This window comes from Xiphias gladius, chromosome 3, assembly GCF_016859285.1.
Source record: "Xiphias gladius isolate SHS-SW01 ecotype Sanya breed wild chromosome 3, ASM1685928v1, whole genome shotgun sequence".
NCBI lineage: Eukaryota > Metazoa > Chordata > Actinopteri > Istiophoriformes > Xiphiidae > Xiphias > Xiphias gladius.
The window spans coordinates 4,655,757-4,670,677 of NC_053402.1; the positions used below are offsets into that span (position 1 = coordinate 4,655,757).

The 14,921-nt window shown below is 38.2% G+C and overlaps 1 protein-coding gene across 3 annotated transcripts in view; it reads left to right on the top strand.

The window, feature by feature from the left end:
- The window catches only part of jupb (junction plakoglobin b), a 52,671-nt gene that overhangs the window by 22,352 nt on the left and 15,398 nt on the right, over window positions 1-14,921 (top strand). For 2 of the 3 annotated variants that reach the window (XM_040124285.1, XM_040124286.1), the window contains 5 exons: window positions 1,394-1,513; window positions 5,606-5,824; window positions 10,982-11,134; window positions 12,716-12,835; window positions 14,271-14,421. In XM_040124285.1, the coding sequence (XP_039980219.1) occupies window positions 1,394-1,513; window positions 5,606-5,824; window positions 10,982-11,134; window positions 12,716-12,835; window positions 14,271-14,421 (763 nt within the window). Of the gene's footprint in view, window positions 1-1,393; window positions 1,514-5,605; window positions 5,825-10,981; window positions 11,135-12,715; window positions 12,836-13,502; window positions 13,581-14,270; window positions 14,422-14,921 lie in introns of those variants that run through there. The other variant, XM_040124287.1, reaches the window with a different exon arrangement.

The following is a 14,921-nucleotide window of genomic DNA, read 5'->3' on the forward strand; positions in this document are numbered from 1 at the left end:
AAAGGAAAGAAGGAGTGAACATGATGCACTTGAACTGAATTACTCTAATAGTCTATGTCTATGTGGATGTGTTAGCAGGGGCTCCGCCATTGTCATGGGTTTTCTTTGTTGTTTTCACTTTTTGCACGGCACTTACAGCAGCATTCATTTAAAAAAAACTGAAAAAAAAACTCAACATATATTCATTTCTATCTAAGGGTGCACCAGAGTGTTTCATTTAAAGAACAATAAAGTGCTATTAACACTGTAAAATGTTCTTCCAGATCCTGCTACAGGAGGTAGCATGATTTCATGCCACTTGAATTTACGGGCTTGCTGTTAGTTTATCCTGTGAACAAAATGAGAAAATTCTGAAATTGGTTACATTTATTAGAAATGAGATGTAAATTAATTGTTATCATTGGATACTATATTCAGTATGACTTTATTGTAAGACTGTGTAACTGCTTACCCCTACTACTGGGTCTGTGTAACACTTATCAGTTCAGTTTCAGGAAATTGAATTTTCTAAAATTATATTTTTCATTTGTCAGATCAATGTATAAGTAAGATTTTCCATTTTTCTATCCTACATTCCATAGATAGAAATTTTTAAAAATTATTGCAAGATCTTAATTATATGTTGATCTGAGAAAGAAAAAAATGAAAAATCAAATCGAATAAATAAATTATTGTCATATCACAATTAAACCAGTAAAAATTAGTGAAATTCTTGGGTGCAAGCATCCTGCAAAACAGGTGTAACACAATAAAATGAAAAAGAATATATGGGTAATACTTTCTTCTTCAGTTTGGCTTTGTTAAAATCCCCAGTGACGATGAACGCAGCCTCTGGGTGTGCGGGTTCCTGCTTGTTGATCATGTCATACAGCTCAGGGAGGGCCAGATCTATGTCGGCTTGAGAGGGAATGTAAGTAGTGGCAGCAATAACAGTTGAGAATTCCCTTTGCACACCAGAATGCTAAGGGAGTTCTGGTGTAGCCAGAATACTAGGCACATGATCTTGAGGTATTCCAGGTCATAAGAAGGATTTGATGGTGGGCATACCTCTGTGGTCGTACTAAGACTCATTGATCATCAAGCATACACCTTATATCCAATAGTGTTTGGTTGTCGTACACTAACCTACTTTTACCATTAAATGCTGAAAAAAAAAACAAAAGCACTAAAAGAACAATAAAACTACTACACTTTGCAGGAGCTTGCGACAAGGCTGCCATGTATGGCGACATCTTGGATCTTTTGATAACTGAATTAAATTTTCCAATTTTCTATTACTGATTTTTTATATCTGGAAAATCAAATTGATAAGTATTATACCGACAGCACTGCTATGATTTGTGCATTTGTTCTCTCTCTGTCTGTCTCCACTCTTTCTGGTCTCTGTCTGTAGGAGGGGTTAGATGGTCTACTGCAGATACTGGTCACCCAGCTGGGCTCAGATGACGTCAACATGTTGACCTGTGCAACTGGAATCTTGTCCAACCTCACCTGTAATAACTCACGCAACAAGGTAACCATGATGAGATGGTTATGTCATTCTAAAACCATGAGCATTAAACTGCTGAGCGTCCACTCCTCTGAAAAGGCTCTCCACCAGAACCTGGCTGAAGGATTCACTCCCATTTAGTCACAAGAGGATTATGGACAGCCCCAGACAACAAGTACACATCAGTATGTTCCCACATACTTTTGGCCATAGAGTGTATCTCATTATTCTGACTTAAACAGTTACTTTAATTCAGTTTAAATCATAATTTTTGAAATGACACACTAAGTAATGATTATTAGACTCTTAGTTATAATGTTGATTAAATCCTGATTACGACATAATAAGTCATAAATCTACTTATTTTTAATAGACATACTGTTAACTTAATGATACTTAATAACTAACGAGGGGGGGGGTGACAACTCTCCAAACCACCCCATTCCACCTATCATTACTCTCATGAACTCACTCACCAAGTTTTAGGTCTCTTTCACACCTGTGATTCTATTCAGCCGGTCCAGACCTAGGAGGAAAACAAAAAATATCCATTGTGGCCTTTTAGTTCTGGTCCAGTTTGTATTCATAATGGCTTATTACAAACAAACAAGAGGAGTAAACATTAAGTCATATGGACTAACAAGTAACTCTTTTATTGGACTTTTTTGGTGGTATCATCCTGCTTCATCAATGAAAGGAAAATCAAACTTTGTTGACTGGCAGCAGGTCACGTCAGCACTTTACTGAACCTGTTTATTCTCTCTAATATTACAAAGAGCTTATGAAGAAATACTTAGTTATAAACAACAGAGAGTCTTGATATCATGTTTGGTCTAGCCTCTGTTCCACTATCTTTAATGACTCCATGCAATCTCTCATTCAGCACTTTTTCCACTGGTCTTTCTAAAAAAAAATGAATGAGTGTTTCTGGGGTTTACTTCCCATATTATTGAACCTATCAAAATTCACACTCGACTCCCCAAAGGCTTGTTTTGTTCAGCTGTGATGTTCAGTCCAAAATGGTCTGGGGTTCATGACAAATAGTGTTCAGTACAGACCGCAGTACAGAAATATTGAATAAAAAACAACCTTAGATCCTTAAAAATAATAATAATAAAACTAGACCTGCAGGCAGGTATTAACAAGGTCCAAGCCCCCTGCACAGTTTGCACCCGGCGGCCTGTCGAGGCGATGCATGTCGGACCTGCAGGCCCATGGGCATTGTTGCAGGTCTCAAGTTGAGAGTAGCACAGAGACTGGAAAACACTCAACATATGCTGTCGAGATATTCCAGAAAACACTGTTAACTTAGATATAGGAACTTTGTGTAAAAGCACCACCACCTAGCACCACCTAGTGGCCAATATGCACCATATTTTGCACAGAACCTAAATATGACACGGCAAACTAGTTGTCCAAGTTTTGTGTTAATTGGACAGATCTATGTATAAAGATATGCCATCACTTTCCTACAGTACAAGTTTGACTTTATAAGTTTTGCATTTTTAAGCTTTTAGTGAGCTACAAGGTTTCTCCTGCGTAGACTTAACAAGTTATACACTTGAGTAACCATTTCTGACATAGGAGTAAGACACCACAAGAGAGAAGCATCCGATCTTAGGACAGGAGCAGCCCAAAAAAACACGCATAAAATTGTCCATCCCACTCTTAGTGTCCTTTACATAATAGATATATCCTGCAAAATCCCCTGCATTCACCTGATCCTGCTTTTTGCGATGCCTCAGGTTACTCATTATATTTATATATTCATTTATGTAGTCTGGAAAAATAACTATCAAATTTCATGATTCTGTATGTTTTGTGTTAATCGAACTGACCTATAAGCCTGATTGGGGCATGGCAAACTATATGACCAAGTTTTGTGTTCATTGGACTCACCATTGCCAAGATTTAACATCAGTTCTAACCCAGAGGAAGATATTCCTCTACAACCTTTGCATTTTGTGGACTATCAAAATTATTTTAATATCTCTTAATCATGAGGGTCCTTAAATGTTGCGTGCTGATTGGACTTAGGATGAGTTTGAAAAAGTTGGTTTCGTATGTTTATGTTTTCATATGTTTTCATATGTCTTTATAAGTTTTGCATTTTTTGGAGTACTCTTCATAACTTGTGATCATGAGAGTACATAGATGTTACGTGAAGATTTTCATGCAGATAAGATTTACGGCCTAAGAATAGTTTGGAAAAACAATTTTAGCATATTTCATGATTTTGTAACAAAAGGGCAACCTAGTGGCCAATTTTCAACAAATTTTGCAAAGAGACCATGGCGAACTACTAGTCCGGGTTTTGTGTTAATAGGATTAATTGTTGCCAAGATATTGTTGAGTCCATCCTTCAAAACATCAGGACTCGCGTATTCGTTTAGTGAAGTATGCAGGATGCAAAAAGTTAAATTCACATCTATTTATTTAAATACAGCAGTGTCTTAAAGATTGAGGTTGCTTACAGAGCTCCTGACCAGACTATGCATCCCTGACAAGCATACATCATTCACAAAGTCTGAGTGACTATTCTTTCCCTGGTCCAGCAGATATTAAGTTTAAACATAGTAAATAACATTGTCGGCACGGTCATCTTCTTATTGGCTGAGACCTCCGTCACTCCTCAGGTATGTGCCTCCCTCGTACGGACATTTCACTCTGGACATGATTGACTCTCCCTATTTAACGACTTATCTGTAGAAAAAGAGGTAGAAAAAGACAAGACACTACACAACACCCAAGGGCAGTTTTTCGAATTGTCATGCCATTTCCATATAAGGGGTTGTTTTTCACATATAGACAACCATATATTTTTGGGTGCATTCTTTGCAGAATAACACCTCTGTTTAGTAGAAGCACCTGAGTTCAATAAGCACCATAAGCTGCTTTCTTTTAGTCTCATAGTAAGATAATATATAAAAACATATAAAAATAACCCTTCAATATGCAACACTTCCTGTTTTGACTGCAACGTTCCTCCAACTGAAGAATAATATGGGTAAATAAAATAAATAAATAAAATAAATAAATAAATCGTAAAAGAAATTTGTGATTCCATAGGGTTCCCAGCACCACTGGTACTGGGAGCCACGCTACTTTGTATGTGTGGCAAGCAGCCATGTAAGCTCTAAGTATATGGAGTGAACCACGTGACACTGTTGAGTAAGGTTTTTTCCAAAGGCTGGATTTTTGTCATTTGCGTGGTTAGAAATGTCAATGTGATTTTGAATGAGGTTTTCTTCTAGAGCAGAGCACAGTTCCACTTCCACTTACTATTATTCCGGACTGTAATTAGACCACATATTTCATAAATAATGATGGACAGGATGAAAAAGAAATGTCTTGTATGGTAATAAACATGATGGTTATTGTGTGGTGGCATTTCAAGAACTGCTAACAAACACAACGTGAAAGCTTTCAGACCAGCTTATATAAATTGCCTCAAACAGGTTAGGTGTGAATCCCATGAAATGTATCTATATTATTGTTCTGCTGTGTTTGTAAACCAATTTATGAATGCATATTTATGCATGTTGCTAATGAAAACACCTTAACGAATGTTCATAGAAACTCCTGTAGGATTAGAGCTACAGGAGTTTCTTTAGAGCATGTGTGCTATACAGAGCTTTTAAAAGCTGTTCGTGATTTTACACCTTCCAGTGTGTCTTGATTCTTCTTGTGTGAATTTAAGAAAAATTATAATTCTATACATCTCTTTGGTGTATGTGTGTGTTTGTTTGTATTTAGTTAATGAAAAATCTCAGTTTGTACACTCTTCACATTAGACAAGCTGCACTCTGCAATCCTGAGGAAAATCTGTTTACATTTATATTTACTGATTGTTTTCTGTTTAAGCCTGGACACATACACACACACATACACACACACACACACACACACACACACACACACACACACAGACACACACACACAGTGTACAAACAGGACATTTACAGTATTTATTGTTGTTTTCTCTCTACTCCGTGTTTTAAAAATGAATTTCTGTGTTATATTTAAAGGCTTTCATGCCATAAATTAAGCTTCACTGTGCATATGCATTTTAGATGAGGAATTCCATTTTATTCTCTTCTACCTGTTATCCATCAGACTCTGGTGACTCAGTACAGTTGCGTGGAGGCGTTAATCCATGCCGTGCTTCGTGCTGGGGAGAAGGAGGACGTTGCTGAGCCGGCGGTCTGCGCTCTGCGTCACCTCACCTCCCGACACCAGGATGCCGAGCTGGCCCAGAATGCTGTGCGGCTACACTACGGTATCCCTGCTGTCGTCAAGCTGCTGGGGCAGCCACACTACTGGCCTGTAGTAAAGGTGAGGGAAGGCACTGTTGTGTACTAGTAGATTATCATGCAATGTAAATGGATTTAATTAGCCTTAGTGGGTTAGATGGAAAGGCAAGGAAGGGAAAGGGAATGGAAAGGAGGCAGGAAAGAAAGGAAAGGAAAGAAATGGAAAGAAAGGGAAAAGAAAGGAAAGGTGAGGATGTTATTAGCATTGATGGTGTTCATATGATGTCAGCTAGTCTGAAGGGAGGCAGACAATAGCAGTTTAAGCACTGTTATACTGAGACAGAAATACAAGACAATAACACACATAAATACTGTGTATAGGAAGAACTTCCAGATCAGCACCCACAGACAAGCAAACACCCACACCATAACGCACATTTCCCATCATGCTTCACTTTCAAAACACTTCGGCTGTGGCAACAGCCACTGGCGTGCTTTGTCCCAGGAGATGACAGGCAAACAGAGAGACAGATAAAGAGAGAGAGGGGGACTGGGAGCATGGAGACAAAGCTGGTTGTTGTAGTTTCTCAATGAAGAACAGAGACTGAGAGTGAGACTGAATCACAAAGCGAGAGAGACAGGACTGACAGTAACTGGGTTTCAATCCAAGTAAAATAATAACAACTAAAAGTCCAAAGCCCTGCAAGGAGCCCCTAGAAGTTCAGTGATACATAATACAAACGTGTTGGTGGAAATGAACAACATACTCACAATATACAGTAGATATTCTTAGAGCTTTATTGTGGAACTTGGAGTATGCTAACAGAATAATTATATATTTTTTACAGTTTTTTTTTACAAAGTCACAGGATCATAAGAATAGTCATAAGGATACATTTTCAAAGAACCATGACTGTAGCAAAAAATGTGCCAAACCATCCACTGGATGTGGAGATATTTCTAAGTGTTAACTGGTAGCACCAGAGTAAACCATTTGGTCTCAAAAATCACAGTCCTTCTGACTCAAATCAACAGCCAAGTTTTAGGAGGTGACTGTTGCTAAAAGAACTGGGACCTCAATAACATCATGGACTTTCGTTCCGTTTACTCTCATTTTTTTGCACATATGCACATTTTGCACCTGATTGATTAATTCGACTGGCAGCCAAGCGCACCTGAAATACTTTTCAGTAGGGGTAGCTGCCCCGGATACATGCACAAGCATATTAATGTTTAAATTAAACAACTGACAGGTGTAATGCATTTTCTGTAGTTAAATCTGAAACATGAGATAATGGCCCTGTTCATACCTGACATTAACATGCGTCTTGGGTGATACGATCACAAGTGGACAGCTCTAACGATCTCACATTTGAGATCCGATCACTCAGACCACATTCAGAGTTGGTTTGGGCTGCATATGGCGAAATTCTTTTAGTGTGAACGCAAATGTGTCCTGGGCCAAATCGAAGGACCGCCTACTCAACTGATGTCCTCTGTGTAAGTGGATGTACGTACTCATTTGTGTACAAATACAAGTTGTGCAAATCGTATAAGACGGCTTTGTCCACAACGTCTGAAAATGTCGTAAGGAGTATGTCAGACATCTTGTTTGTATTATTATTATTATTATTATCATTATTGTACTACAAGATTGGATATTTTAGCAGAAAACAAATGACACATTTTGTCAATGAATATTGACCTTTTTGTGATGTGCCAGATATGTTAATTTACTCATTATGTTGATTAAAAAAATCTTGACTGCATTACATTTCCTTTGAAATGTAATTGCTGTTGCACAGGGCATCCATCCATCGGAATTGGAAATAGACAGGATTTGAGATATCCTGACTGTAAGCCCCTAGAATGAGTTAAGCCCAGATGACATCAGCAGTGTTATTTTCTAAGATTTGATAAATCACAATCCACAACCATCTTAAATCGAGATGATATATAAACATAACTAATTTGTTCTTGCTACTAAATCAGGCACATGCCATTTTCTCTTAGATAACTCTTGAAATGAACTAGTTTGTATTTTGTGTTATCTGATTGTGTCTGATGGCAAAACTGTTTATACCTGATCTTGTAACACACATGGAACACTCCATGTGGGGTGAAAAGTCTGTTCTCATACAGCAGGTGATTTTTTTCCATTGGGGATAAAAATGCACGCGTTCAGGCAGTCTCTGCTCGAAGGCATTCATGGTGTTGCACTTGGTTGTGCTAACAAAAAGTGACTGAAGTAGTTGTGTGAAAAATGAAAACACACTTTTAGAGAGAAGTTAAAACCCTGCCCACTGACACAACCAGTAGTAAACAGATAGTTATACTGGCAACAAATGCCATGAAAGACCTAAGCCAACAGTCTATTCAACTATATTTGCATTTTGTCCACTATTGTGTATGAGGTGTGTTGCAGCCATCCTGTACTGTATGTCATGAGCTTCAAACTTGAATTTTGACCAATATTTTGTGTGTGTAGGAAGTGGTTAAAGGCTGTTGCACTTGCTGCAATAAAAGATGGATGGATTCTAAAGGATTCTAAATGTATACAACAATAAATCATCATATTGAGACAAAACTATCCAAAACTATTCAAACCAAATATCAGCCTTCAGATTTAGCCCTGGGAATATAGTGATGGATCTATTTACAGACAAACAATGTTCACATTGCTGCCTTTGGAAAAAAAAAAATCTCTGAAAAAAAACAACAACTTACAAACTAGTGCTAAGTATTTGCAAATTGTTATTTGTAATGGAGTTGGGTGGAAAGACTCTTAGAATCCCCTAAAGAATCGAGCATGAAGCAAAGAGGCATACACAGTGCAAGAGCCCTGTTTTTAACCATGCTAATGATGTGGCTCCTGAGATGATAGTGTTGGTCGGTCAGTCTGTCCAACGTTTGGCCCAGACTGACATATCTTAACAATTGTTTGATGGCTGCTAATAAATTTTGTACATAGAAGTGTCAATAGTGAAATGATTGACAACTGCATTGATACTTGGTATAGATTTTCATGTTTCTAGTGACTAATTCTATTGAATTTGCTGATCATCTTAGTTTTCTCTAGCACCAACAGCAGGTAAAAGTTTTATCTTATTCATTAAAATAACTTGACATCTACTACAGGGATTGACTCAAATTATGTACATTTAGAGTTCCCAGATGATGTCAGATGACTTTTCATTTAGTGCCACCATTACCATAACATCTTTGGTTTTCAGTTAAATATAGTAGCAACTGTTTAGAGGGTAAATTTTAATCACTTTGGTGATCTTTTAATTTTTCCTATAGGGTCATCATCAGGTCAAAATATGAATATACCCAATACTATGGTTTTATATTACCTGCAAAACTAATGAAATCAGTCTCAACAGTAGTTTTAGTTTAGTACTAATTAGCAAATGTGGCAAATGAATGCTAATGGGCAAAACAAAGACGATAACGCTAGTAATTATACCTCGCAAACATCACCATGTCAGTATTGTCACTGTGAGCATGTTAGCATGATATTAGCCTTTATCTAAAAATCACCACTGTGCCCTAGTACAACCTCACAGAGCTCCTAGCATGTCTGTAGACTCAGTCTTGCTCCACTATAATTCAAATACAACTTTGACAGTGGCTCTCAGTCCCAACCCATTGGTTCCGCTTGAAGAAGTAAATCTCTAAAAACAGCTCACAAATATTTTTTTTTGTTTTTACAAAGGCTCATTAATTTTGTAAACTAGCTAGTCATTGTAGTTTTTATCAAATGGGACTATTTTCAGCAATGGACTAATTCACATCTGGTGCTCTGGTGAGTATTTGGGGCAGCAGCATGGTGTTGTGTGGGATTGAGTCAAAATAAATTACAGTGTGTTTGTTCATTGAAATTAAGGAACATATTACCCAGTGATGCAGTGAGGTTCACTGATTTGTTTTTAATACTTTCTGGACAAAAATGGAGCTCAATGGCACAGAGGAATAAGATATATCAGGCTTAAGATACACACCCAGTACATGTTAGTAGGATACAGTACATTCATAGTTGGTTTGGTTTCTTTTTATGGGGTTTGTCTAAAGAAAAAAAAGCAGAGTAAGAAAAATATAAGATCTATAGATAATTCCACATTCACACACTTTTACATCTTCTCTCTCTCTCTCTCTCTATCTCTCTATCTCTCTCTTTGTCACACTCTGTTACCTAGTACAGTGAAATGGGCTCTCTCCATTTCAGATCTTCTCTGACTCAGTCAGACAGCCCTGCCAACTGAGGCAGATTATATTAGAGAACTATTGGTGTTTAATGATGTGGAATGGAGAAATGGACAATGTGACTTTATAAAGGAGCTTTACAGAGAGAGAGGGTGGGGAAAGGGATGCGAGAGAGAGAAACAGTAAGGGAAACAGGAAGTTGTGCTACTTCTAAATGTTTTCTTGTCTAAATGTTTAAAATGTTTACAAAATCCTCAGATATGATGTTACAATAATGGAGCATTGAGTTTTCAGCCTCTTGGCTCTCTAAGTACTTTTGATGTAGATCTGAACTACACTTGAATAATATCAAGCCAAATATCGTTTTCAATTTTTCAACACTATTGTCGCTTTAATACCTCAGTTTTGGGACAGATACCAAAACAATACTATTTTCAATAGACCAATGCACTAACTGAGTTTGTGTTGCACTCAGATGCTGGGTATAACTGCTGATGTCGTGAGAATGTTTGGTCCTAAAAACAAGGCTGTGGACCAGAGATTTTCTAGAAACCTTCACATTAACCTTTCCTCGTCATGATTTCTAAATTTCCCTGCATTTGTAATTTGCTTACTTTTTGGGAAACTTTCACAGCACACTCTTCAACTGATGCTATTCCCTCTGAAATATATGTAGAGACAGAGACTTGCATGTAGTGTTTGAAAAGTAAAGTTAGAGCTTTTCTGAGCACTTTGCTGGTCTAGCAATGAGAAAGCCCTGAACTCTCACAAATGTCTGGATGCTGGGAGTCAGCCTAGCTGTCTCCTCAACAGTCAGTGAGCTCTTCATACACAGAAAACTATAAGGTCTTTATCCTTTGATATGAAGCATCACACACTGGTTGGTAAACATGACTGCAGTTTGCAGGTATTCCAAACACTACGCGGCACTGCTGTTTGGAGGCACCACATATAAAGTTGCCTTTAAAGCTGACCCTTCATAAGCCTAGAACATCCTGTTGAAAAAGAAGTTTGATCTCTGTACTTTTCTCAGGCCACAGTTGGGCTGATCCGGAACCTGGCGCTGTGCCCAGCCAATCAAGCGCCTCTAAGGGAGGCAGGTGCTATTCCACGATTGGTCAACCTGCTGCTGAAGGCTCACCAGGACACCCAGAGACACGCCTCCTCCACACAGCATACATACCAGGTCTGGAGCACACAGAAACCCAGAAACACACACACACACACACACACACACACACACACACACACACACACACACACACACACACACACACACACACACACACACACACACAGTGATGTCTCCATGACATTAATTTCCTGGAGACTTAGTCTAACCTTAGCCATAGCTACAACTTGCCAAACCCTAGCCCTGACCTTACTCTAACCTTACTCTTCACCATAAAATTTAATGATTTACATTAGGGGGGCTTACTTTTTTTGTCCCATGATGAAGAAATGTCCCCATACATAAGATGACTGTGTAAACAGATTTAGGTCCCCACAACACAACTGATACCGGGACCACAGACACACACACACACACACACACACACACACACACAAACACAAACACCCTGTTCACCTGAAAAAGTACTGTACCAGTTACAAGTACTCCGTATGTGTACAAACAGGTCTTAAACACAAAATCTTCAAGCTGGACTGAATCATTCTTGTCACTGATTCAACCAGTGGCTTTTAGCACTGGAGAGCCCATAACTGATATACCAATATTAAATTGTCAGCTCAATTGTGTTTTGCAGTATGTTACTTCATGGTTAGTCACCGGAAGTAATAGAAAGTCACATAAACAATCATGGTGTGATAATTCTGTTGCAGATATGTGGCTCATAAGATTAACTTTAAACAGTGCTTGTATACTTCAAGTTTTGAATCAGCAACAGACTGAAGGAACTATGGAACTTAGTGATGTAATCACTAACCGATTTATCTCTGAATGGTGATGGGATTGCTTAGGTTAGACAATAATGAGCGAACGAACTAAAGAACAAATTTACTGACAACTAAACTCTGAACTGAACTGTATGAAACTATTTCAGTCAGCAAAAGTTATTACAACCTGTAATTCCAATTGTGTCTCCAAATCAGTGAGAGGAAACACATCATCATTGTGGATGTTTTGACAGTGTTAGTTATCACTTCTATTTATGCCTGAGAAAAAAACAGTTTTCCTGTTTCTTCCCCACTATCTGTCCTAAAATGTATAGATTAGACAAATTGTCATTTTAAACATAATGGTATAAGGCATGCAATTGTTTAACAAAAAATTCCAGCAACCAAATATTACAATACAATAATAATACTTAACAAAATGTAAAGAGTATAGAGATAAAAACTTTTATTTTACAACCAGTTGAGCTTTGAAATGTCTTTAAGTTTTAACTCAATTAAGAATCAGGGAGAAACAGACCTTTTCATATGCTGCAACTCTAGTGATCTCAAGATGCTATTTGTAAGTGATTTTTTACTCTTATGCTAAATCTCGGGCTTGCAAATATACCGACTTTTCCACATTGGATTCAGAAATCACTCTTTAATGCACAAAGCTGTCTCAAATTGCTCCCTGTTAGTGAGGAGGTGCACAAAAGTGAGATTTTATCATTAGCATAATTGACACCCCCATACTGCTATATGAGGATACACGAATTTCAAACTGCAGAGCTTCAAGTCATGTTGTCAGAAATCAGCGGTCCATAAGAGAGTTTATTTCTTTCATTGACATCTCTGTGCCTCTGTCTCTCAGGATGGTGTTCGTATGGAGGAAATAGTAGAGGGCTGCACAGGAGCACTTCATATTCTGGCCAGAGACCCCATTAACAGAGGAGAGATCGCCAGCATGCAGACCATACCATTGTTTGTACAGGTACACTCACATGCTTGCTACAACATGTATATAAGATAAAAATACCAGGCTGCAAAAACTACAGAAACAGCTGACATTATATAATCATCATGAAAGTGTGGAGCCAGCTCATTTCTACCCTCACACACATTACGAATTCTTGAAGTGGATACTGCAAGAAACTGTTGGCACTAGAGGAAAAGTTGGGGTGGTAGTAGCAGGGATCACCAAAGTCTTTAGGGGTCATCTTCCTTTGTACTAGTTCCAATCCAATGCGGGGATATTCTTTTCGATAAGGGAAAACATTTGGCTGCTGGTGGCACTAAATGAACAATCAGGTGACAACATATTTCAGTCTGGATGAGAATGATGGACTGTTTGACCAACCACCATTGCCATTCCTGGAGCCACATTGCTAGCACAGTTAGTAAACAAGACTATACAACTTCTTTTTGCATACCATTACCAAGCTGTAAAGTTTCCCCACAGCTGCCAGAGTTCAAACATTGTGTTTTGAACAGACATCATACCCCACCCCTTGAGTTTTTGCTTTTCTGCCACTGCTAACAACAGATCTCCATGAACTATGCTGGAAAGTTAGAGCATGACCTAAAGCAACAAGTAATTCAGATCCATTTCCTACTGCACTTCCATCCATCTATTATCTATGTCATCTTATCCTCTGCAGAGTCATGGGGAGCTGGAGGCTATCCCATCTCACTCTGGGTGAGAAGTAGTATTCACCTGGACAGGTGACCAGTCTATAATAGGGATAAAGGCCTCACTATGCTTCAAACTAAGTGTAAGTTTCAAAGTGCAAGGATGTCTAACAGTGGATGAAACTCTTTACGTGCAACACCATGAATGTTTTGAGCCTTTCAAAAAATGTGTACCGTTAGAGCCATTTCTGCAATTTATTGCGCTGAGTTTAATAATAAAGACACACAAAAGATAGAGTTGTAGAAGAGAGATCAGGAAGGCAGTGGGGTGCAGCCAGGAGGCTATCACAACAGGCTTTTCATGCTACCTACCAGTGTAGACATTCAGAACACATAGAAAAACATCATGTCACACCATGTACCTTACACAGACAGGTAGACATTTTCTCAGAGTTAATGCTAAATGCAATTTAAAGTCTCCAGTTAGCCTAATCTGCATGTCTTTGGACACCTGGAGGAAACCCCCGCAGACACTGGGAGCACATGCAAACACCACTGAGCCTACTCCACTGCATTTACCTAAAAAAAAAAAAAAAACCAACAAAACTGAAAATGAAGAGTTGTCTGGTTTTTTTGAAGGACCCAGACTGTGGGTGCCAAAGTCTTGTGACAGGAAAGTAATCAGTCCACTAGTAAGCTGTGCTGTTCAAAATGCATTCCATACACTAAGATCGCATTTTTTTCCTTGTGCATGTGTGTGTGTGTGTGTGTGTGTCTGTGTGTGTGTGTGTGTCCAGCTGCTATACTCGTATGTGGAGAACGTGAAGCGAGTGTCTGCAGGTGTCCTGTGTGAGCTGGCCCTGGACAAACAGTCTGCAGAACTTATTGATGCAGAGGGCGCGTCAGCACCACTCATGGAGCTGCTACACTCCGCCAATGAGGGAATCGGTACGTCACATGTCTACTAACAGCTATTTATTGCCAGTTTATACATTTTCATTTTGTACATTTTTGCACATTATCAACAGATATATTTTAATGCAATTTCATTTTGAGATATGGTATCAACTTACATGACCTGAAAACACGAAAAAATATAAAATGAAATACATAAAATTTCATGGACTTCACAACATACTAATCACAATGGTTGAAAGTCATTAATAGATTTTTTTTTTTACTTCAACTTTTTGTGAAAAAAATGTAATTTAAAAAAATATATACATAATTTTGGAAGATATGACCCAGGATCAGGAATAAAAGAGATTTGAGTTGGATGATACTTAAAACAACATATGTCACAGCAGAAGTTATGTTCCATTCTGACAGCAAGAAAGCTATTGTTTATTATGTAATCAATTTTTAAAAAAATGTGTTTTTGAAAAACATCCAGAATCGTAGCATCACATTTTACAGGTTGCCCACAACTGTTGATTTTATCAGGCAAA